Source organism: Mobula birostris, chromosome 14, assembly GCF_030028105.1.
Source record: "Mobula birostris isolate sMobBir1 chromosome 14, sMobBir1.hap1, whole genome shotgun sequence".
In the NCBI taxonomy this organism is placed as follows: domain Eukaryota; kingdom Metazoa; phylum Chordata; class Chondrichthyes; order Myliobatiformes; family Myliobatidae; genus Mobula; species Mobula birostris.
Window position 1 is genome coordinate 47012312 of NC_092383.1, and position 24824 is coordinate 47037135.

The 24824-nt window shown below is 42.4% G+C and overlaps 1 protein-coding gene across 4 annotated transcripts in view; it reads left to right on the top strand.

Annotated features, from left to right (window-relative positions):
- cep152 (centrosomal protein 152) overlaps positions 1–24824 on the top strand; it is a 289528-nt gene that overhangs the window by 128035 nt on the left and 136669 nt on the right. For all 4 annotated transcript variants that reach the window (XM_072278504.1, XM_072278506.1, XM_072278505.1 and 1 more), the window contains 4 exons: positions 8232–8388; positions 16464–16604; positions 18445–18584; positions 24332–24532. In XM_072278504.1, the coding sequence (XP_072134605.1) occupies positions 8232–8388; positions 16464–16604; positions 18445–18584; positions 24332–24532 (639 nt within the window). The remainder of the gene's footprint in view (positions 1–8231; positions 8389–16463; positions 16605–18444; positions 18585–24331; positions 24533–24824) is intronic.

A 24824-nucleotide genomic window follows, 5' to 3' on the forward strand; every position in this document is an offset into this window, starting at 1 on the left:
TCCATTGGATGGTGCATATTCCGAAGCCCCCGTTTTCTCTAGCCATAACCCAAACAATGCTGCAACAGAAAAACCATTACATTAGCAGTGAAACCATTCCCAGGGTGTTACACTGTCCCCCCCCCAACCAAATTTAGTCATGTCCTCATGACATTGAGCTAATTTACCAACCCTTCATGCAAAGCACAAAGTCCAACCCAGGTGTAAAAGGCTGTGACATAGCTCCCCAAGCGGTAGGGGCCACACTCTGTTACCCCAGTGCTACATAGGGCAGCGTATCTGGTGGTCTGATTCTTTGCGACTTCCGTACCCCCTTCATGTTCCGACACTACTGGGGATACTTCTGGTCTACTGGTTGAGGCCTCCCCTGGTCTATCACTCGTGCCCTCCTGCAATTCAGACCCCTCTTTCCCTTGGCTGAGCACCGCTTCATCCCTTGCAAGGTCCCGCTGAAACCCATGCTATCCACAGAGAGCCTCCCTGATTTCACCTGACTCGGTTTGAGAAGGGTTGGGAATCTCTTCCTCAATCAGTAGGGAGTTAGCAAAAGGCAGCATATACCACACCCCCATTTCCTCATCCTCCGAATCAGTATCCCATTTAGAGGCGGGGGCCGGTCTAATCGCTCTTGCTGTGGGTCCTTCAGTCGCCCAGCGTCGCCACAGGGTCTTCTTACTAGCTATAGGCTTTTGATCGTACCTCCTCTTATTTCCTTGATTCAGCCGCGACCTGAGCCTTTTTCAGCTCCTTTCTCATATCAGACACATACTTCAGATAAATCTTCGGTGGTAGGTTTTCCTCGTGCCCAAACATCAGATAATATGGCGAGTACCCAGTAGCTGCACTTCGTGTACAGTTGTAGGAGTGGACCAGATGTCCAATATGTTGACTCCACTTTTTCTTCTTGCTGATTTCCAAGGTTCCGAGCATGTCTAGCAAGGTCCGATTAAACCTCTCTGGCTGGGGATCACCCTGCGTTGGACTCCCTTCACTGGATGGCACACATTCCAAAGCCCCCATTATCTCTAGGCATATCCCAAACACTGCTGCTACAGAAAAACCATTGCATTAGCACTGAAACGTTTCCCAGGGTGCTACAGGTACATAATTCTTTGAAAGTCGTGTCACAGTTAGATAGGGTCGTAAAGAAAGCTTTTGGCTCATTGGCCTTCATAAATCAGTATACTGAGTACAGAAGATGTTTCGTTGAAGTTGTTTAAGACGTTGGTGACGCCTAATTTGAAGTATTGGGTGCAGTTTTGTTCACCTACCTGCAGGAAAGATGTAAGCAAAGTTGAAAGAGTGCAGAGAAAGTTTACAAGGATATTGCCAGATCTGAAGGACCTGAGTTTTAAGGAAATATTGAATAGGTTAGAACATAAAAGGTTGAGAGGAGATTTGATAGAGGTTTACAAAATTATGAGGGATATAGATAGCGTAAATGTAAACAGGCTTTTCCACTGAGGTTGGGTGGTACTACATCCAGAGGTCATGGGTGAAAGATGAAAAGTTTAAGGGGAACATGTGGGGAAACTTGTTTACTCAGAGATTCGTGGGCATGTGGAATGAGCTGCCAGCACAAGTGGTGCATATGAGCTTGATTTTGATGTTTAAGGAATTTTGGATAGTTACAAGGATAGTAGGGATATGGAGGGCTATGTTCTCAGTGAAGGTCGATGGAATTAGGCATTTTCAATGGTCTTGGCATGGATTCGATGTGCCAAAGGTCTGTTTCTGTGCTGTTCTTCTCTATGACTCTCTGACTAAAAGGGAACATGAGAGGGATCTTCAGTCAGATAGTGGTGCAAGTGAGGAACAAGCTGCCAGCACAAATGGTGGATGTGGGTTTGATCGACATGTTTAAGAGAAGTTTGGTTATGTACATTGATGCAAGGAGCATCGAGGGCTGTGGCACAGGTGTGGATCGATTGAACAAGGCAGAATAACTATTCAGCATGGATTTTTTGGGTCATAGGGCCTCTTCTGTGCTGGACTGCTTTATGACTCTATTAACCATGTATTGTCCTTTTACTTTTGACCTTTCAAAGTGCAAAACCTCACCCTTGTCTTGATTAATCTCCATATGCCAGTTCTCCCATCTCTGGAGCTGATCTATATCTCACTGCATCCTTTATATTCTTTCTACACGATCCACAATGTCGCAAATCTTTGTTTATCTGTGAACTGACAGTACTGTCCAAAAGTCTTAAATAATATGTAAATATAGATATGGTGCCTAAGACTTTGCACAATACTGTATTTGTCAATATGAAGCGGAGAGCGAGTTTGTAAATCTGGTGGGAGCAAAGGATGTTGGGAATGGTGAGGGTGGAGCGCCATGGGAGGGATGTGGGACAGGTGGCAGACTATAAGTGCCAGGGCCTGGGGTGGGGGTGGTGGTGGCGGTGGCCTGAGTGCAGGCCAAGGTGATTTGATTCCAACAATTGGTGTATTGATCATTACCAAATGTGCCTTTGGTTCTCCCTTCTCTCTTTCTTCCCCTTTTCCTGCCCCCTTAGTCCACCATGGAGACCCATATCAGAATTGGATTTGGAATTATAATCATTTACATATCTCATGAAATTTATTTTTTTAATTGCGACGGCAGTACAATGCAATATATCAAATTTCTACAGCACTGCGAAAAAGTCTTAGGCACCCTAGCTATATATATGTGCCTAAGACTTTTGCTCAGTACTGTAATCAGCCACCCTTGCATTTTTTCATCACAGTTGTTTATATATATCACAAGCTGCAGAGGTCTTGGTGTGAATCTCTACAGCACTCATGGAGCTCCAGAAAAGAATAAAATTCATGTCAAGTCAGAGTCCAGACTTTAACCCAATTGAGATGCAGTGGCATGACCTGAAAAGGGCTGTTCATGTAAGGTATCCCAGAAATATTAATAAACTGAAACAGTTTTGTATGGAAGAATGCCCTAAAATCCTCCTCGCTGTTGTGACTCGCAGCTACAGGAAATGTTTGTTGGGAGCACCTACGAGACAACACACCATCTCTTTCTTCGCCACAGAATCTCCTGTCTGTCCTTCTAACTATTGAGTCTTTGATCGCTTTCATCATGCCTGACTTTACCCTTCCTCATTATGCACCAGACCCAACCATAGTGCTACTGGCCTGGCTGCTGATGGATCATTTGCCCCAGCAGTATCCAAAGGCGTATACCTATTGCAGAGAGGAATGGTTACAGAAGAACCCTGCACTCTGGGTTTGACCATCTCAATAAAAGTTTCACCTGTGAAGTTTTCTGCCTCCCAGATGGTTGAGAGTACATCCAGTTCCTAAACTTTGTCAGTCAGGACCTGAAGTTGGGTTTAGTTCCTGCAGATGTTGTCATTGAGGAGACCATTGGGTATCCTGAAATCCCACATCTCACGGCTGGAGCATTCCCCCGCATTAACCATACTGCTTACAATTAACTAAGGACTAAGGATTTGTAGACAATTTAAAAAAAAAACTTACCTGTGCCTTATTTCTGAAACTTCTGAGGTTCGTACTCACCTACGTCACTTAGTCAGCCTCTTCTTACTGAGCTTGTTATAATTTTTGATCCAACTTTTCGAGACTAAGTTCCACAATCAAAACAAATAATAACAAACAACTCAGTACCCTTGGTCTCTGCCTGTTCTCACCAAAGTCTGTTGAGCCAAAACCTAACCAGTCTAACACTGGCCCACTCCCAACAGTGGGCACTCCCTCAATTTTTGAAATTGTTAGAGAAAGAAGTTGAAGAATTGAGTTGTATCTTACAAAAGATTTGAGTCAAATGGAAAATCTTGGATATTTTCGGATATCTTGGATAATCAATTATCTCTTGTGTTTGAGTAATAGGTCTGGTTGCAAAGCAATATATTGAAATCATTTTCTGATGTTTTTAAGGTAACTTGAATTTTAGATTAAGCAATAATGTATGAACAGCAGTTTTGTTATCTTAATATTGAAATTTTTATTGTTGCGTAAGCCTTACAGGTTTTCACCTTGCTTTTATGTAGTTGGATAATGAAACTATTTATTTCACTGTTTGACAATTCTAATATATTATTATAATTTTAACAAGCTTTGAACATGTTTTGATCTATGTCTGAATGTGTAATAAATTAAAACAAAATAAAATGAGTGCACTGGGGTTTAACCTGAGAACAGTACAAAATGTTAGATCAGAGATTTGGAATATGTTGTTGGTAAATGAATTCCATAGAATATAATAGTACAGCACTGTATAGGCCCATAAACCTACAATGTTGTGTTGACCTTTTAACCTACTCCACGGTCAATTTAAATCTTCCCTCCTACATAGCTCAAACCCTTTTTTTTCTTTCATCCTTTAACCCTTACATACTGTTCATATTCTATACCTTCACAGTATGGTCTGGGTCAATAAATACCAAATTTTGAACCACAGATCTATTTAGAATGTATAAATAGCCTATCTGACATTAATAAATAGGTGATTAATCCTTAATTAATGTTTCAGAGATCTAAAATCCATTTCAATAGACACAGGTCAAATTTAACCAGGAGCAGCCTCAATGTACAACATTTTATAGCACCTGTACAAAAGTATAAAATTTTAAAATATTTTCATTTTTGCATATTTTGGGTCACTTTAGGAAAAGTCATCAAATTTCGGCTAAAAAAATAGCATTTAGGGTGTTTTTACTGCTGTCAAATGTCAAAACGGGTCAAATTTGACCTGAACAGTATGTAAGAGTTAAATGTCTCTAATGGATCAGCCTCTACCATCAGTGCATTCCAGGCACTTTACACTTGCAGTGTTTTCAAAAAAAAAATTTCTGCTGTCCCAACGCTTACAATCAAATTCAAGTACTTACTTAGAGCAATCTTTTCCTCCAATTTTATTTCAATGGTTTATTTTCTAGGCGGTCCCAAAAGCCATTGACGTGGCACGGTAGTTTTGTGCCATTGAAGTTAATCCGATGGCCACTACAAATGCAGTGTTCTGCTTCTGCCGATTTCTCCGGGTAACCCAAATGAATGCACCTCCTGTGCTCCTTGATGTGTGTTTCTACTGTGTGTTCCTACCATGCGTTCTGTCTGGCTGACTTACATTGTTTCGCATTACAGAAACAAAAGTGTACAGCCTCAGGATAGAGGGCTGCCCTTTCAAAGCAGAGATGCAGAGAAATTTCTTTAGCCAAAGGGTGGTGAATTTGTGGAATTTGTTGCCACATGCTGTCACAAGGAGGTGTTGGGTAGTGGACCCAAATGCAAGACACAGACACTGAGGAACTAGGAACAGGACAAGGTTTATCAAGGAAGCAAGGGGAGTCAGGAAGAAACGACACTGGACATGGACACAGGCCCTGGACGAGACAAGGACACTGGGCCTGGGCTAGGACTAAGACTAGGAAAGCAGGACCAGGACAAGGAACTTGGAACTAGGAGCCTGGACTAGGACTCCGAGCCAGAGACTGGACAGGGACCCGGAACCTGGGTCTTGACTCGGGCTCGGACCCCGGATCTAGGTGAGGACAAGACGTGGCTACAGGACTGGACGTGGAACTCCTGCACAGGATGAGGCACATGGGCGGGACGAGAACACAAAGCCTTGACTTGGACAGGACGAGGTTCTTGGACGTGGCTTGGACTAGACGAGGTTCTAGGACATGGCTTGGACGAGAAACTCCTGGACTGGACGGGGGAAAGCTCCAGCACAGGGCTAGGCGAGATACTCCAGGGCAGGACTTGGCCCTTGGACTAGGCTCAGCTCAGTTAGGCCCTTGGGTACGGAGTCGGGACTCCTTGGAGCACAGGGCCGTGACCCTCCTAGGATGCAGGGTCAGGATGACTGCCGAGGATACCTGCCGAGGTGACTGTCGGGAATTCAGATGGGGGGGAAGGGAACAGTCCAGCAGTGAATCCTTGGTTTGCAAAGGTATTTATGTGCCAGCCCAAAACGAGAATCAGGTGCCTCAATTAAGGCACCCAATGGAACAAGGGGAAACAGGAAAAGCCGGAATAAGGATCGATGAACTGGTCTGTGAACCGGAATGGGATTTCACGGACCGGACCGTGACACATGCAGCTGTGGAGGCCAGGTCAATGGGTGTATTTAAGGCAGAGATTGATTGGCTCTTGATTGGATATGGCATCAGCGGTTACGAAGAGAAGGCCGGGAACTGTGGTTGAGGAGTATTAAAAAAAGGATCAGCTATGATTGAATGCCAGAGTAGACTCGATGGGCCAGATGGCCTAATCCTGCTCCTATGTCTTGTGGAATCCTCTGAACGGCAGCCGACCTGTACCCCAGGTCATCTTTGACCCACATAAGCTGTGACTTGGGCTCTCTTACAGGTTTGTGGATGGTGTTAATCCAGTATTTCTTCAGGATCCTGGCAATCCTTCCAGAAACCGTGGAAATATAGGGAAGACAGGTGGTGGTGACGGGTCCCTCCTTGTTTTTAAGTTTCCTGGTTTTTCTGTCAGCCCTTTTAAGGGCCTGATTGATTTCTTTCGCTTTAGCCAGTCTGTAGGAATGTCGTGCTTAATCGTCTTATTTCCTCAGGGAAACTCAACGTGTCCAAAATAGTTTTTGCACGGTTAATCAAGGTAGAAAGAACTGCTCTACATTGGGAGGTATGATGGTGACTCTTATTGTTGAGGTACAAGTCTGTGTGAATAGGTTTCCCATAGATGCCATGTCTGAGGCTACCATCCAGTTTCTGTCATTATTCGTTATTACCAAATTATTTTGCTTCCACAGCCATTTGAGGCGATGAATTCCATAGATTCACCATCCTCAGGCTAAAGAAATTCATTTTCATCTCTGTTGTAAAGGGACATTGTTGTATTTTAAGATTGTGCCCACTGGTTCTAGACTCCCCTTCTATAGGAAACATTTTCTCCACATCCACCTTTCAATATTTGGTCATTTTCAAAGAGATTTCCCCTGCTCTTTTTTTCTAGACAATGCAGGCCCATAGCCATCAAACACTCCTCATGTGAGAGTAAGTGTTGACTGTTTACTCTTTTCCATGGATGCTGCCTGGCCTGCTGTGTTCCTCCAGCATTTTGTGTGTATTGCTTTATTTTTAATATTAATTTTTCAGATAAAGTATCTGGAAAAGCATTAGCATAAATGGAATGCATTGCCAGAAAGTTTAGTTGAAAGTGATAAAATTGTATTATTCAAAAGGAAATTGGATAAATATTTTCAGGTGAAGTAAGTTACCAAACTATAGGAAATTATAGGAAATGGATAAGATGATTGGACCAATCGCCACCCATACTAACCACTTTACCAAAGTGGATCATAGATTGGCTTCGTGCTTTTCAGCTTTGGTGGCTCGGATCAGACATACCCTCTCCTTTACAATAATTGCCTTTTTTGACAAAAATGTCACAAAAATTTAGGAAAGTCTCATTGTTACATCCAGATTCTTCAAATTATTTCCTAACTGATGTTACATTTTCTTCCTTAAACTTGAGTTAAACTAAATTCTGCTATCCATACCTTGTCACCTGGCACCCTAGCCCTCTTGATCAATGCTTCATATTTAAAATTCCATAATGTTCCTGTCCCTTCATTGCTTCACTTCATTTTGTCTCGTAGCCTCAAGTTTTCTCCATTTCTGTGTCTTTTGTTCTACTCTTTTCACACAGCTGTTGCATCATTTTTAGTTGCTTTGCGCTCTCTTATAAGATTATAAAACCATAAGATATAGGAGTAGATTTAGGCCAATTGGCCCATCAAGACTCCTCCACCATTTCATCATGGTTCATCCATTTTTCCTCTCCTGCCTTCTCCTCGTATCCCCTCATGCTCTGACCAGTTAAGAATCTATCACCTTAAGCCTTAGCCTTAAATATACATAAAGATGACCTGCAGCAACGAATTCCACAGATTCACCATTCTGTGGCTAAAGAAGTTCCTCTTCATCTTTGTTCTAAAAGGGCACCCTACTATTCTAAGCCTGTGTGCTCTGGTCTTAGACTCTCCCACCATAGGAAACATCCTCTCCACATCCTTTAACCATTTGATAGGTTTCAATTATGAATTCCAGTGAATACAGGCCCAGAGCCATCAGGCATTCTTCATATGACGGGTATTTGTAGCATTGTAAAAATAAGTAAATTTAAAATGGGTTGTGTTTTATTGGTCAATGATGTAGTCGAATCTGCCAAGAAGCTTTTGTAGAGTTATTTATAATAATGTAGAAAACCTTAACATTTTCTTTGCATACCTTCCACAGCATTTTATTACAAATGAAACTGCAGGCCTATACAGAGTGAAATATAATCCTTATCCTGCTGCTAATCCACCGGGAGAGTCTTGTAAAATAGAGAAAATCCAAAGTACAGAAAACAGATTGGAGCCAAAGCAGAGCAAATTCCTCGACAGTGGAGAAGGTCAGAAATTGTTCCTTCGATTTTATGTGCTTTTTGCATTTCAAGTCATGATAGAGCTTGGCCTTCTGGATCACAAATTAAAGAATGCATCCCATGTTATTTTTTCAAGTGTTATTTATTTAATTTTATTTATCTTTATTCTTTATTTCTTGAGACAACACAGAATAGGCCATTCAAGCTCCTCAAGCTACCCTGCCCAGCAACCCCCAATTTAACCCTGGCCTAATCTTGGGACAATTTATGTTGACCAATTACCCTACCAGCTGGTACATTTTTGGATTGTGGGAGGAAACTGGAGCACCCAGAGGGAACCCATGCAGTGACAGGGAGACGTACAACTCCTTACAGGCAGTGGCTCAACTTGAACTCATATTGCTGGCTCTGCAAAGCATTGTGCTTGCCACTATGCTACCATGGTGCCCAATTGAATTAAGATGGAAGGATAGAAGAAACCACTTATAACTTGATGTTTCTGTTTGTGTGAGCTTGCTGTATGCAAATAGCCTACAATTTTTCATAGAAATGTCCATTGTGGAAAGGTGCCCTTTCAGTCCACCTCACCATGCAATCCTTGATACTTACTTATGGAAATTCCATTAGGTTGCATTGGGCCTTTATCCATCTGTGTATCCCAACCATTATAGGTGTTTCGCTGCTAGCAGTTCTTCTGGCAGCTTGATCCAGATAACCACCCCTATCTCTGTGTTTTAAAAAAAAATTACCTCTTAGATTTCTTAAATTTCTCCCCTTTCACCTTAAACATGTCTTACTACTTCTAGACTCCTCTTCCCTGGGGAAATAGACTGATCATCTATATGATCTATTTCTCTCATAATTTTATAAACCCTCAGAAGGTCACCTGTGTTCCAGCCAATCCAGTCTCCAGGGCATGCACTCTCTATTTCTACAGTGTGGTGGCCAGAATTGTACACTACATCAGTGGGGAAAGTGGTGACTGAGTACAGCTCCAAATGGAATCATCAAATGTTCCCATTTAGGACTACCTCAGCTGAAATCCACAGTCACAGCCATGGATGCTTCAGTAAGCAACATTGTTTTAAGCTGTTTAAGAAATCTATTGATCCTCAAACTCAGCGGACTGCAGAATTAGATCATGAGTGCAGTTTCGCTTTAATAAAAGGAAATGTGTAAAGCTTGCTGGGCTGCAGATAAGATTGAAATTCAAAGCCACTAAGCCCGCACTTTCTACTATCTTGCTGGTGAATGTACAGTCTCTGGAAAATAAAACTGAATACCTCAGAGCTAGTTTATAGAGGGATATCAAAGACCGCTCTGTGCTTTGCTTCACGAAACATGGCTCACCCTTACTATTTCAGATGCAGTGGTGCACTGCATGGACAGGACAGTAGCGTCTCTTAATAAACATAGAGTGGGCAGAATGTGCTTCATGATTAACTCATTGTGGTGCATAGTCCTACTCATCTGACCTGGAACATCTAGCAGCCAGCAATCAACCATTTTATCTGCTGAGGGAGTTTTCCACTGACATCATGGTACCAGTGTACATTCCATACCTGTCCAATCTGAGGCAGGCACTGGAGTGGCTGAGAACCATGATCAGCAATCATGAAACAGTCTACACCAGCGCCTTCCTGATCATTGGGGGTGATTTCAACCAGGGTAGCTTGAAGAAGTCTCTGACTGACTATCACCAACATACCACCTGCAGAACCAGAGGAGTCAACACCCTTGTGTAAATCCGATCGTCTGGCTGTAATTCTATTCCCAGGGCTGATGATTGTAGCACTTGTGGCGATACTAAAGGTATGGTCAAGGGAGGCTTACAAGAGTGCTTTGAATCGGTGGACTGGACTGTATTCATGGGTTCATCTTCGAATCTGAATATCATTAACTTCATCAAGATGTGTAGATAAGTGTGTGCCTTCATGAACATGTTGAACATACTCAAACCAAAGTCCTGGATGAACCAGTAGATTTGCAGTCCACTGAGGTGATATACAACTATACAAAGTCCTGATTCGACCCATGGAAGGTTATTATGAGAATGTGAAAACAATTCCAATTGAAGTTAGAGATGGAATCATATAGACATCAGCTCCGGCTGGGTTTGCAGGCCATTACTTCCTACAAGTCGAAACCTAGCATCATAAATTGCTGTTATGGTTCACTCTCGGATGAGCTCAGCACTTTTCATGCAGTTTTCCAAAGGATGGAGAAAACTACACCTGTGCAAATCCCTGCAGCATCCAATAACCCTGTGATCTCAGTCTCAAAGGCTGACATCAGAACATCTGTCATGATGTGAATCCTCGCAAGCTATCTGGTCCTGATGGTGTTCACTGAAAACCTGAGCTAGCCAACAGACGGGAGTGTTCAAGGACATCTTCAGTCTCTCACTGCTGCAGTTGGAGGTTCTCACCTGCTTCAAAAGTCCATCAATCATACCAGTGCCCAAGAAGGGCAGAGTGAGCTGCCTCAATGACTATCGCCCAGGTGCACTCATGTCTACTATGATGAAGTGGTTTGACAGTTTGGTCATGGCCAGATTCAACTCTTGGGCCTACTGCAATTTGGGTATTGCCGCAATTGGTCTACAGCAGATGCTTCTCAATGGCTCTCCTCTCAGCTTTAGGCCACACAGACAAGAGTAATATCAACATCAGGCTGCTGTTTATTGACTGCAGCTCAGCATTCAACATCATCATACCCTCAGTCTAAATTAACAAGATTCAAAACCTGAGTCTCATCCTTGACATCCTCATTGGGAGACTACAATCAGTGTGGATCAGAACTAACATCTCCTCGCTGACAGCCAACACCAGTGTATCTCAAAGATGTGTTCTTAATCTATTGTTCTAGGCATAGCTTAAACATGATCTACAAATTCACCAATGGCACCGCTGTTGTTGGTAGAATCTCAGAGGGTGTTGAGGAGGTATATAGGAGTGAGATAGATCAGTTAGTTGAGTAGTGTCATATTAACAATCTTGAAATCAACTTCAGGAAAGAGAAGTCAAGGGAATATGCACCAGCTCTCATTGAGAGATCTGCAATGGAAAAGGTGTCAACATCTCTGAAGACCTATCCTGATCCCAAAATATTGATGCAATTACAAAGAAGGCATGTCATTGGTTATATTTCATTAGGAGTTTGAGTCAGTCATAAAAGTCTATAGCAAATTTCTACAGATGTATCATGGAGAGCATTCCAACTGGTTGTATCACTGTCTGGTATAGGAAGTCCTCTGGCCAGGATCAGAAAAAATTGCAGAAAGTTGTAAATTCAGCTTGCTTCATCATGGGCAGGGATAACTGCTCTAGCATTGAGGACATCTTCAAAAGGTGATGCCTCAGAAAGATGGTGGCACCCATCACCCAGGACATGCTGATTTCTCATTGCTGCCATGAAAGAGCAGGCAAACATGAGGAAATCTGCAGATGCTGGAATTTCAAGCAACGCACATAAAAGTTGCTGGTGAACGCAGCAGGCCAGGCAGCATCTCTAGGAAGAGGTACAGTTGACATTTCAGGCCGAGACCCTTCATCAGGACCCTGATGAAAGAGGAAGTACTGGAGCCTAAAGACACACACTTAATGTTTTAAGAACAGCTTCTTCCTCTCCATGGACAATGCAGCTGCAAACAACATGACTTGGGCCAGTGTAATTAATCCTGATTCTGATACTACATACAGAATGTAGTCTAAGTAATGTTTGTGTATTTGTATAGAACAACTTTCTCCCCTTCCCCTATCACCACTCCACATCTTGACTTCCAGGCCGGCTTTTTCATGCACTGCCACTGGACCCCCATCTCCCTTTCTACCACCATCACTCCGCAATTCCGTCTCTCTCAGTTCCATCGCCAGCTCTTGGCCCCTCGGAGACTTCACCTTCCTCTCACCCCACCATCCCTGAACACCCCAAACCTCCCTTCTCCTCAGACACTACCAACCCCTTTCCCCCCTCTGATCCCAGTTGTCATCTGTGCCAGGTCTTCACCATTCCCTGTGACCTTTCTGTCCCTCTCAGAGGCTGAACGTTCTGTCCTCAGTTTGTCCCTTTGCACCCACCTCAGCTAGTTCCACACCGACCATGACTCTGAGCTTTTCTTTCGCCACCTCTGTCTCCAGTCCTACTTCTTTGGCAAGGACTCCCTACCTACACCGATGGCCTCTTCTCCCACTTTCAACCCTCATCCTCTTCCTGGATACTCCACCGTGGTCTTCTGTCTGCTCTAGACCTTTTCATTGCCAACTGCTGAGGGGCCATCAACCATCTCAACTTCTACACTCCTCTCCAATGCCAACCTCACCCCTTCGAACACACTGCTCTCCACTCCCTCCATACTAATCCTAACCTCACCATCAAACCCACATACAAAGGGGGTGATGTAGTATTCTGGCGGACTGACCTCTACCTTGCTGAGGCCCAGCGACAACTCTCGGATACCTCCTCTTATTTGCCTTTCAAACAGGATCTGACTAAGGAGCACCGGGTTATTGTCTCCCACACCATCACTTAGCTTTGGGGATGTCCCATCCACTGCAACCAGCCTCATAGTTCCCGCACCTCTGCACCTTCCGCTTCTACCTCCTACCCAAGATCCACAAACCTGTTTGTCCAGGTAGACCCATTGTTTCAGCTTGTTCCTGCCCCACTGAACTCTTATTTGCATATCCCAACTCTGTCTTATCCCCCTGGTCCAGTCCCTTCCTACCTACATCTGTGACACTTCACATGCTCTGGATCTTTTCAATGATTTCAAGTTCTCTGGCCCCGATTATCTTATTTTCACTCTGAATGTCCACGCCCTTTTCACCTCCATCCCCCATCAGGAAGGCCTCAAACCTCTCCGTTTCTTTCTGGACACCAGATCCAATCAGTTCCCCTCCACCACCACTCTCCTCCGTCTGGTGGAACTTGTCCTCGCTCTTAGTAATTTCTCCTTTGGCTCCTCCCTCTTCCTTCAAACAAAAGTTGTAGCCATGGGCACTCACATGAGTTCCAGCAATGACTGTTGCATGTCCGCTACATGCAACAGTCAATGTTCTAAACCCCCCACTTTCCCTACGCTACATCGACGATTGCATTGGTGCTGTTTCCTGCACTCATGCGGAACTTGTCGACTTCATCTTGCCTCCAACTACGACCTGCCCTCAAATTTATCTGATCTATTTCCGACACCTCCCTCTCCTTTCTCGATCTCACTCTCTATCTCTGGAGACAGCTTATCTACTGATGTCTATAATAAACCCACAGATTCTCACAGCTACCTGGACTATACCTCTTCCCACCCTGTTACTTGTAAAAATGCCATCCCCTTCTCTCAATTCCTCCATGTCCGCTGCATCTTCTCTCAGGATGAGGCTTTTCATTCCAAAATGAAGGAAATGTCCTTCTTTTTCTAAGAAAGGGGCTTCCCTTCCTCCACCATCAACGCTGCCCTCAACCACATCTCTTCCAATCCACGCATGTCTGCTCTTAACCCATTCTCCCACCACCCTACCAGCCTCTGCGTCCAAGTACCCTTCCAGGTTCCTCTTGTCCTCACCTAGTACCCCACCAGCCTCTGCGTCCAGCACATAATTCTCTGGGACTTCTGCCATCTCCAACGGGATCCCACTACGAAGCACATCATTCCCTTCCCCCACTTTCTGCTTTCCTCAGGGATTGTTCCCTATTCGACTCCCTGCCCTTTCGTTGCTCCCCACTAATCTTCCTCCTGGCACTTATCTTTGCAAGTGGAACAAGTGCTACACCTGCCCCTACACCTCCTCCCTCACTACCATTCAGAGCCCCAAACAGTCCTTCCAGATGAGGCAACAGTTCACCTGTGTGTCTTTTGGGGTCATATACTGTGTCTGGTGCTCCCAGTGTGGCCTCCTGTATATTGGTGAAACCCAACGTAGATTGGGGCACTGTTTCGCCAAGCACTGTTTCTGCCAGAACAAGTGGGATCTCCCAGTAGCCACCCATTTTAATTTCACTTCCCATTCCCATTCCATTATGTCAATCCATGGCCTCTTCTACTGTCGTGATGAGGCCACACTCAGGTTAGATGAACAGCACCTTATATTCCATCTGGGTAGCCTCCTACCTGATGGCATGAATATCGATTTCTCGAACTTCGGTAATGTGCCACCCACCCCTTCACCATTCCCCATCCCCTTTTTCTTCTCTCACCTTATCTCCTTGCCTGCCCATTGCCTCCCTCTGGTGCTCCTTTTCTTTCTTCCATGGCCTTCTGTTCTATTCTATCGGACCCCCCCCCCCCCCCTTTCTCCAGCCCTGTATCTCTTTCACCAAATCAACTTCCCAGCTCTTTACTTCATCCCTCCCCCTTTCGGTTTCACCTATCACCTTGTGTTTCTCTCTTTCCTCCGCCACCTTTTAAATCTACTTCCCATCTTTTTTCTCTCCAGTCCTGGCAAAGTGTCTTGGCCCAAAAAAATCAGCTACTTTTTTGCATAGATGCTGCCTGGCCTGCTGAGTTCCTCCAGCATTTTGTGTGGTGCTTGGATTTCCAGCATCTGCAGATTTTTTCTTTTTGTATAGTTTATTGGTACAGCTGTATTTGTTTTGTACAAACTAGAAGCAGGAACTCTTACAACATTTATTAAGTATATAAACAAACACTTGAATCGCAAAGGGGTGGAAGGTTATGGAGCAACTGTTGTTAAATGGGCTTGACATAGATGGGTACTTGATGATTGGCCAGCTATTCAGAAATGACCATGGTTTGGTATCACACTACAATAAAAGAACAGAAGGAGGCAAATGGACAGGGATAGCTGCCTAAAATGTCTGACACATTCCCTGCACTCACACTGTTTAACTTCTCAAAACGCATCACTTCCCACTTTCTAGAGTTAAATTCCAAAAGTAATTTCCTAGCTGACTTTCCCAGTTGGTCTGCATCCTGTTGATGCCGTAGACAGCCTTTATGCTGTCCACAATGCCACCAATTTTAGTGTCATCTTCAAACTTATCATGCCACTTGTACTCTCACATGTATCAAGGTATTTGTAAAGAAAGTTCCTTTATGTAATTTCAGAAGTTGTTAAATGTTAGCATAAGGGATTCTGCTTTTAATATATTGTGCCTACCCTTAGTCCTATATTATAAATGGAGTGCAATGTATGCTCAAATTTGGTGTTCACTTTGTAACCTTGCAACATTTTTATTATATGCTCCTTATGTGTTTTAAGCTAAAAATTAAACATTTTTCCTTTTCAAAACCAAAGAATTTGTAATTTTATATTTATTGTGTGCCAAATACAGTGAAGTATAATCTGGCTTTAATTGCCTCATTAGGACATTTGAAGTGTGCTATTCATCCTGATGAATACACACTAAGTGGCCGCTTTATTAGATAAATCCTGATTAAATGGCCACTGAGTGCATGTTCATGGTCTTCCTCTTCTGTAGCCCATCCACTATAAGTTTCGATATGTTGTTTGTTCAGAGATGCTCTTCTGCACACCACTGTTGTAATGCATGGTTATTTGATTACTGTCACCTTCCTGTCAGCTTGAACCAATCTGGCCGTTCTCCTCTGATATTTCTCGTTAACAGGGCAGTTTCACCTAAGACCTGCCACTCACTGGATACTTGTAGATTTTCACACCATTCCAGAGACTGTTGTGCGTGAAAATCCCAGGAAATCACCAACTTTGGAGATACTCAAACCACCCCATATGGCACTAACCATTTTTCCACAGTCAGAGTCACTTAGATCATATTTTTTCCCCATTCTGATGCTTGGCCTGAACAACAACTGAACCTCTTGATCATGTCTGCATGCTTTTATGCATTGAGCTGCTGCCAGCTTATGTGATGTTTGCATTAACGAGCAGATGTACTGGTCTATCTGATAAACTGACCACTGAGTGTACGTTTATTTTGTATGGTAGGCAAATTAGATTAAGAAGATTCAAGGTTAAATTTTTCCTGAAATAAGGGTCATTATTTTGTGATTAATGTTTTATTTCATTTTGCTGCTGTTTCAAATACATATTTTTTTAAAAAGCTGATGTTTGTCTATCTTAATATCTTCATTTGTTTCTATCATTAAAAGATTACCTCTTCTACAGGTTCCATGGAAGCTCATCGATTTGCACAGTTACAAATACTTTATGATGCACGAGGAAGAGTGATAGAGGAAATGCAACAAAAGGGAGAGGAACGTGCCCGTGAAATCAGATATTTGAATCATCAGCTGGCAATGACTAAAGGTAACAGAAAAATTTAAATATTCAGCAGATATTAAATTATAATTTAAAGTCAGATTGGCCAGGGTTATTGATAATATGCTGGTGTTTATGATGAATCCCCAGGGATGAAAATGTTAATAGATTTGGCACAAGCTGCAGCTGAGCTTGTTACAAAAGGATAACATTTCATATTGGAGTGTGCTGTGCAGCCAAATAAAGAGAGGCAGCTCTGTACAAGTGAAGATGGTGAGAGACCAAGCGATATGGGTGGCCTACAAATATCAGAAACAGCTGTTATTACTCCTTCACTGTGTTGGCCAGTGATGAGCCCTCAGCCCTACATCACAGCTCATTGCTGAGCCAAGCGCGCTTAACACCAGCCCCTTACCCCTGACCGGCAACCTCGACTGTGTGGTTTTGCTAGTGAAATGTCAGCACAGAGATGCGGCACTTGAGCTCCTCATTTGGGCGAGTGGGGAGGCAAAGTTCATGCCAACACAACTCAAGCAGATATCTCTTTAAGTTATAGGTGGGGAGATTCACCGTAGTAAATCAGCACACTATAGGATGGTTACCAGTGTATTCTGCTTATGGCTTTCAAACTGCGAGTACATTTTGAAATATATCTGATTTTGAAATTGATTTGAAGTAGATTTATCATTTATGGGAGGGTGGAGCTAGAAACAGGCTGGAAACACAAGAGGTTGCATTTGCTGTATTGTGATGAGAGCAGAGGAGGCTGAGAGAGAATCTGATTAAGTTTAAAAACAAGAAATTATGATGATCATAAATAATAGTTACTCCGCCATGGACAGTCCCAAGTTCGACTGCCAAGTAGCAGGGTTGGGCATGGGACTAGTAACCCTATCCCACAAAAACCCAGTGCTACAGAAAGGCCAACAGAAACTTCAAAGACCTCACCCCGATAGAGGAAGGAGCTTTTCCTAGAAGACTTATAGATGGGCTACACCTGTATTTGAAATACTGACCCAGGACAGAGAACTGTGGCAAGCTGCTGTTGGGAGCCCATGTCACAGTAAGAGTGATGGACATAAGATAGATAATAGGAGACTCTTCACCAAAGCAGTGTCATCTCAAACCAGGGGATATCAGTTTAGGGTGAAGAGTAAGAGCTTAGAGGGGATACGTGGAAGAATTTCTTTACTCAGAGGGTGGTTGGAATGTGGAACACGATACCCAAGTGGACATTAGAGGTAGGTACTCTCTCAATATTTAAGTGGTATCTAGACAGGAACTTGAAGCATGAAAGCATAAAAGGCTGTGGACCAAATGATGGTAAACTAGATATGTACTTGATGCATCAGGATGGACATGGTGAGCTGAAGGAGCGATTTCTGTGCTGTAAAGAGTAATATTTCTTGGTGAAAGAGTAGTATTTACTTTAGGAAAGATGTAACAAATTAATATTAAGAAAATAATTAATTTTACTTAATATTTTTTGTGTATTTCATTTGCACAGTGCTGAGAAAGGAAAATGAATTTGTATTCACTGCTACTGTTGCAGAAATGCAGAGAGCTTTCACAGTTCAGAGGGAGATGAACAACAAAGGCTTTAGTGGTGCAGCAGTAAGTGATGGCTAGGGCAATGGAAGAGCATTCTTGTACATTGTATCAGAATATTTGAGGTTTTACTTGTTCATTAGTGTAAGCAGCATTCCAATTTAACATGCTATTTACTAAACACATCCAGAAATACAAAGTTTTGATGGAAAATGCCAGCAAACATTACATCCTGGAGCATGATTGACAGTCTGAGTATACCCTGACTCTAGTACTGATGAATTTTAATGCAAGTGGTTAGTAAGTGAATAATTTTTCACTAAGGTATATTGCTTTGCAGGGGAAAAAGAAGGTATCACTATTAGTTGTCAGGAATTAAAGAAATTACTTCAAGATGCTAAGGAACATGAAGTTCAACTAGAAGGTCAAATTAAAGCACTGGAATCCAGAATTGAAGACCTGAGTGCAAGTGATAAAGAGGTAAGTATAAATTATAACATTAGATTTCTACATTCCTGTAATTTTAACAGATTTTAATTTCAGGTTTTAAGTTATATTCAGATTAACTGATCTGCCTTTATATTCAGTAATTTCACTCTTTTTGCTGAAAAATATCAATTTATTTTATCTATAACATTATAAGACTCTGGTTAGGCCACATCTGGAGTATTGTATACAGTTCTGGTCGCTCCACTGTAGCAAAGATTTGAGACTTTGGAGGGGGTGCAGAATAGGTTTACCAGAATGCTGCTTGGTTTAGGGGGCATGTAATATCACAAAAGGCTGAATATACTTGGGTTGTCTTCTGTGGAGCACTGGCGCTGTGGGAAGATCTGATAGAGGTTTACAAGATTATGAGAGGCATAGATAGAGTGGAGAGAGAGTATCTGTTTCCCAGGGTTGATATGTCTAATACCAGAGTGCGTGCATTGAAGGTGGGGGGCGGGGGTAGGTTCAAAGGGGATGTGAGGGCTAAGTTTTTTACTTAGAGTCGTGGATGCTTGGAATGTGCTGTCTGATATGGTGGTAGAGGCAAATACATTGGAGGCTTTTAAGAAATGTTTGGATAGGTACATGGATTGATAAGGACATGGTATTCTACGTGTAAAGTCAAGATTTTTTTACTCCAAAGCATTAAGTTTGTGGTAAAGGGAATCGAGGAGTATGGGGATAGGTGGGAAAGTAATACTGAGGTACAAAATAAGCCACTATCATGAATGCCCTATTCCTGCTTGTGCTGATTGTATTCTTACAACAGCGATGTAATGTAAAGAATTTCCTCATGTATTTTTAATCTTCACCGCAGAAACTACTGTCTAGAATATTTTAGAGAGTTTTGTGCTTAAATTTTCTTTCAGTTGTGAGAGTTTTTAATGGTAGAAACAGGAGCATTTTTCAATGCAGGGACCCAGTATCAGTCTAACACTTAAAATGAGCATAGCTCTCCTCTGCTTCACCATGTTCATTCATTTCTATTGCACCCCTGAGACCCTGCTTTCCAACTTCCCTCTGAACCGGAGTATTGTCAATCGTTGCCAGTTATGTGGCACTTTTACATCATGCTTCTATGCCCACTAAAATGAAGCAACGTGCAAGTAATTATGTTAGAAATAATAGTCTGTCTGCTTCTGCCTACCTCATTATTCAATAAGGTTATTGTTGATATTTTGCCTGGGTGATACTTTCTGCATGAGCTCCTTATGACTTGATTTCCTTAATATCTAAAAGGGCCTGTTTATCTGTGTTCAGATAACAAGTAAGCAAAGATACTTTGCATTTCTACATACGTGAAATCTTTATCAGTGTAATTAAATCGTTGTTTAGATAAATTGGTTTGTCACTTATAGAAACCATAGAAAAACTACAGCACAGAAACAGGCCTTTTGGCCCTTCTTGGCTGTGCCGAACCGCTTTCTGCCTAGTCCCACTGACCTGTACACAGACCATATCCTGCCATACCCTCCCATCCATGTATCTGTCCAATTTATTCTTAAATGTTAAAAAAGAACCCGCATTTACCACCTCGTCTGGCAGCTCATTCCACACTCCCACCACTCTCTGTGTGAAGACGCCCCCCCCAATGTTCCCTTTAAACTTTTCCTCCTTCACCCTTAACCCATGTCCTCTGGTTTTTTTTCTCCCCTTGCCTCGGTGGAAAAAGCCTGCTTGCATTCACTCTATCTATACCCATCATAATTTTATATACCTCTATCAAATCTCCCCTCATTCTTCTACGCTCCAGGGAATAAAGTCCTAACCTATTCAACCTTTCTCTGTAACTGAGTTTCTTGAGTCCCGGCAACATCCTTGTAAACCTTCTCTGCACTCTTTCAACCTTATTAATATCCTTCAACCTTATTAATATCCTTCCTGTAATTTGGTGACCAAAACTGAACACAGTACTCTAGGTTCGGCCTCACCATTGCCTTATACAACCTCATCATAACATTCCAGCTCTTATACTCAATACTTTGATTAATAAAGGCCAATGTACCAAAAGCTCTCTTTACGGCCCTATCTACCTGTGACGCCACTTTTAGGGAATTTTGTATCTGTATTCCCAGATCCCTCTGTTCTACTGCACTCCTCAGTGCCTTACCATTTACCCTGTATGTTCTACCTTAGTTTGTCCTTCCAAAGTGCAATACCTCACACTTGTCTGTATTAAACTCCATATGCCATTTTTCAGCCCATTTTTCCAGCTGGTCCAAGTCCCTCTGCAAGCTTTGAAAACCTTCCTCACTGTCCATTACACCTCCAATCTTTGTATCATCAGCAAATTTGCTGATCCAAATTACCACATTATCATCCAGATCATTGCTATAGATGACAAATAACAATGGACCCAGCACTGATCCCTGTGGCACACCACTAGTCACAGGCCTCCACTCTGAGAAGCAATTCTCTACTACCACTCTTTGGCTTCTTCCACTGAGCCAATGTCTAATCCAATTTACCACCTCTCCATGTATACCTAGCGACTGAATTTTCCTAACTAACCTCCCATGTGGGACCTTGTCAAAGGCCTTACTGAAGTCCATGTGGACAACATCCACTGCCTTCCCTTCATCCACTTTCCTGGACCTCCTTGAAAAACTCCAGTAGATTGGTCAAACATGACCTACCGCGCACAAAGTCATGTTGACTCTCCCTAATAAGTCCCCGTCTATCCAAATGCTTGTAGATTCTGTCTCGTAGTACTCCCTCCAATAAGTTACCGGCCTATAATTTCCCAAATTACTTTTCGATCCTTTTTTAAACAATGGAACAACATGAGCCATTCTCCAATCCTCCGGCACCTCACCCGTAGACACTAACATTTAAAATATATCTGCCAGGGCCCCCGCAATTTCAACACTGTTTCCTTCAAGGTCCGAGGGAATACCCTGTGAGGTCCTGGGGATTTATCCACTTTAATTTGCCTCAAGATAGCAAGCACCTCCTCCTTTTCAATCTGTACAGTTTCCATGATCTTGCTACTTGTTTCCCTTAATTCCATAGACTTCATGCCAGTTTCCTTAGTAAATACAGACGCAAAAAACCCATTTAAGATCTCCCCCATTTCTTTTGGCTCCGCACATAGCAGACCACTCTGATCTTCAAGAGGACCAATTTTATCCCTTACAATCCTTTTACTCTTAATATACCTGTAAAAGCTCTTTGGATTATCCTTCACTTTGACTGCCAAGGCAACCTCATGTCTTCTTTTAGCCCTCCTCATTTCCTTCTTAAGTATTTTCTGGCACTTTTTATACTCCCCAAGCACCTTATTTACTCCCTGTTTCCTATACATGTCATACAACTCTCTCTTCTTCTTTATCAGAGTTGCAATATCCTTTGAGAAGCAAGGTTCCTTATTCCTATTCACTTTGCCTTGAGTCCTGACAGGAACATATACAAGCTCTGCACTCTCAAAATTTCTCCTTTGAAGGCTTCCCACTTACCGATCACATCCTTGCCAGAGAACAACCTGTCCCAATCCACGCTTTTTAGATCCTTTCTCATTTCTTCAAATTTGGCCTTCTTCCAGTTTAGAACCTGAACCCTAAGACCAGATCCATCTTTATCCATGATCAAGTTGAAACTAATGGTGTTATGATCACTGGAACCAAAGTGCTCCCCTACACACACTTCCGTCACTTGTCCTAACTCGTTTCCTAATAGGAAATCTAATATTGCATCATCTCTAGTTGGTACCTCGATATGTTGATTTAGAAAACTTTCCTGAACACATTTTACAAACTCTAACCCATCTAGACCCCTAACAGTATGGGAGTCCCAATCAATATGTGGAAAATTAAAATCCCCTACCACCACAACTTTATGTTTCCTGCAGTTGCCTGCTATCTCTCTGCAGATTTGCTTCTCTAATTCTCGCTGACTATTGGGTGGTCTATAATACAACCCCAGTAATGTGGCCATACCTTTCGTGTTTCTCAGCTTCACCGATAAGGACTCAGTAGACAAGCCCTCTAATCTGTCCTGCCTGAGCACTGCTGGAACATTTTCCCTGACAAGCAATGCTACCCGCCCACTTTTCATTCCTCTGCCTCGATCACATCTGAAACATCGGAACCCTGTAATATTAAGCTGCCAGTCCTGCCCCCCCGTAGCCAAGTTTCACTAATTGCTATAACGTCATAATTCTACGTGTCAATCCACGCCCTCAACTCGTCTGCCTTCCCCGCAATACTCCTAGCATACTCCAAATATATACACCTCAGAAGATTTTTACCACCACTCACAACCTTTCTATTGGCGGCTTTGCTTGAACTTTTAACATCATTTATTTGCACCCCAGCCTCACTGTCAGCTCTGGCACTCTGGTTCCCATCCCCCTGCAAATCTAGTTTAAAGCCTCCCCAATAGCACTAACAAACCTCCCTGAAAGGATATTGGTCCCCTTGTCGTTCAAGTGTAACCTGTCTCTCTTGTAGAGGTCCCACCTGCCCCAGAAGAGGTCCCAATGATCCTGAAATCTGTAACCCTGCCCCCTACACCAGTTCCTCAGCCACTTGATCATCCTCCAGAGCATCCTATTCTTACCCTCACTTACTAGCTCTTCTTTCAGTTAGTCTTGACGAAGGGTCTGAGCCCAAAACGTCGACTGTACCTTTTCCAATAGATACTGCCTGGCCTGCTGCGGTCACCAGCAACTTTTAGTAATGTAGCCTGTCAGAATGCTACACGGTACATCTGTAGAAGTTTTTGAGTGTTTTAGGTGACAAACCAAATCTCCTCAAACTCCAAATGAAATATAGCTGCTGTTTTGCTATCTTTATAGCTGCATTCATATGTTGGGACCAGGTTGGATCCTCAGAGCCATTGACACCCAGGAACTTGAAATTGCTCATTCTCTTCATAGATTTGAATAGATTTCCATAGACAGATCTGAATTGGATGTCGTCTTCTTCTTGCACCCTTAACTCCTGGTGGAGTTGTCGGAGCTCCGTTATGACAAGCTTTGCACTGGTCTGTTCCATCTGTCATAGTTGTGTGCCAGGGCCTGGGTCACCGCAAATGTATTCCCTTTCCATTCTTTAATGTTGTTGAATTGGATGTGCCTGCATATGAAGGAGAAAATTCTAATTCACACTCTGATCCAGTGAGAATAATTTATTTAAATTTACAATTACTGGGTGGCATTTGTACTACTGATCTCTTATTCAAGTCAAATAAAAATCATATTGTATATGAAAAATTGCCAACTGCTTTGTGTCTACTTGAAATAACTCAGAATCGTAGAGTAACACAGCAGGGAAACAGATCCTTCAGCCCAAGGTAGCCATGTCGATTTAGGAGCCTTAGCTCATTCCATTTCTTTGTATCCCTTGAAAGCCTTTCCAATCTATGTTCTTAACCATTTTAAAAAATTGACTTCATTATCTTCCCCGGTTAATTTCTCTGACAGCTCATTCCACTTATGTCGCACTCATTGCATGAAAGTTGCCCTTTAGTTCTATTTCAAATCTCTACCCTGGCACCTTAAGCTTATGTCCTCTTATTTTTCATTCCCTGTTACAAAGATTGCGTGCATCCACTTTTTCTAGGCCACTTATGGTTTTATACACTTCTATACATTCACCCCTCAGTCCAAGGAATTCCTGGGAACATATGTTTTCTCTGATACTGGTAGTATTTTATTTAGTGTTCTTGATTCAGATTCAAATTAAATAATAATTATATTCTCAGTTTTAATTGTGCATGTTATTTGTTTTTCTGTACAGGCACTGAAGAAGCAGAAAATTGCAGAAGCAGCCATGGAAAGCATGCAGCAACAACTATCAGAACTCAGTCGCTCAGAATCTCTTACTCGTGCCAGAGAACAACATGAAAATATTATCAGTAAGCTTAAAGAAAAACATGAGGCAATTATCTTGGCAATGCAGCAGACACTTGATGCAACTAGTATCTCTTTGGAAGAACAGGTTAGAACTGCATTTGTATGGTTTGCTGGCAATTTCTCAAAAAGATGAAATTATTTAATAGTAGAAGTATGGTAGAAGCTAGATGGAACTGTTTTCCTGTGAATTCTTTGGAAGGAATAAATGTTCTGATAACACACTGAACCATCGGCAAAGGTTAGATATTTAATGTAGATTTAATTTGTGAAAGTTAGATGTTTCAGGCACTATGTGATTGTGTGTGTGTATGTGTGTGTGCACAAAAGAGAGAAAGATTTTACTGTTTAAAATTATGAATAATACTTCCTCTATTTAT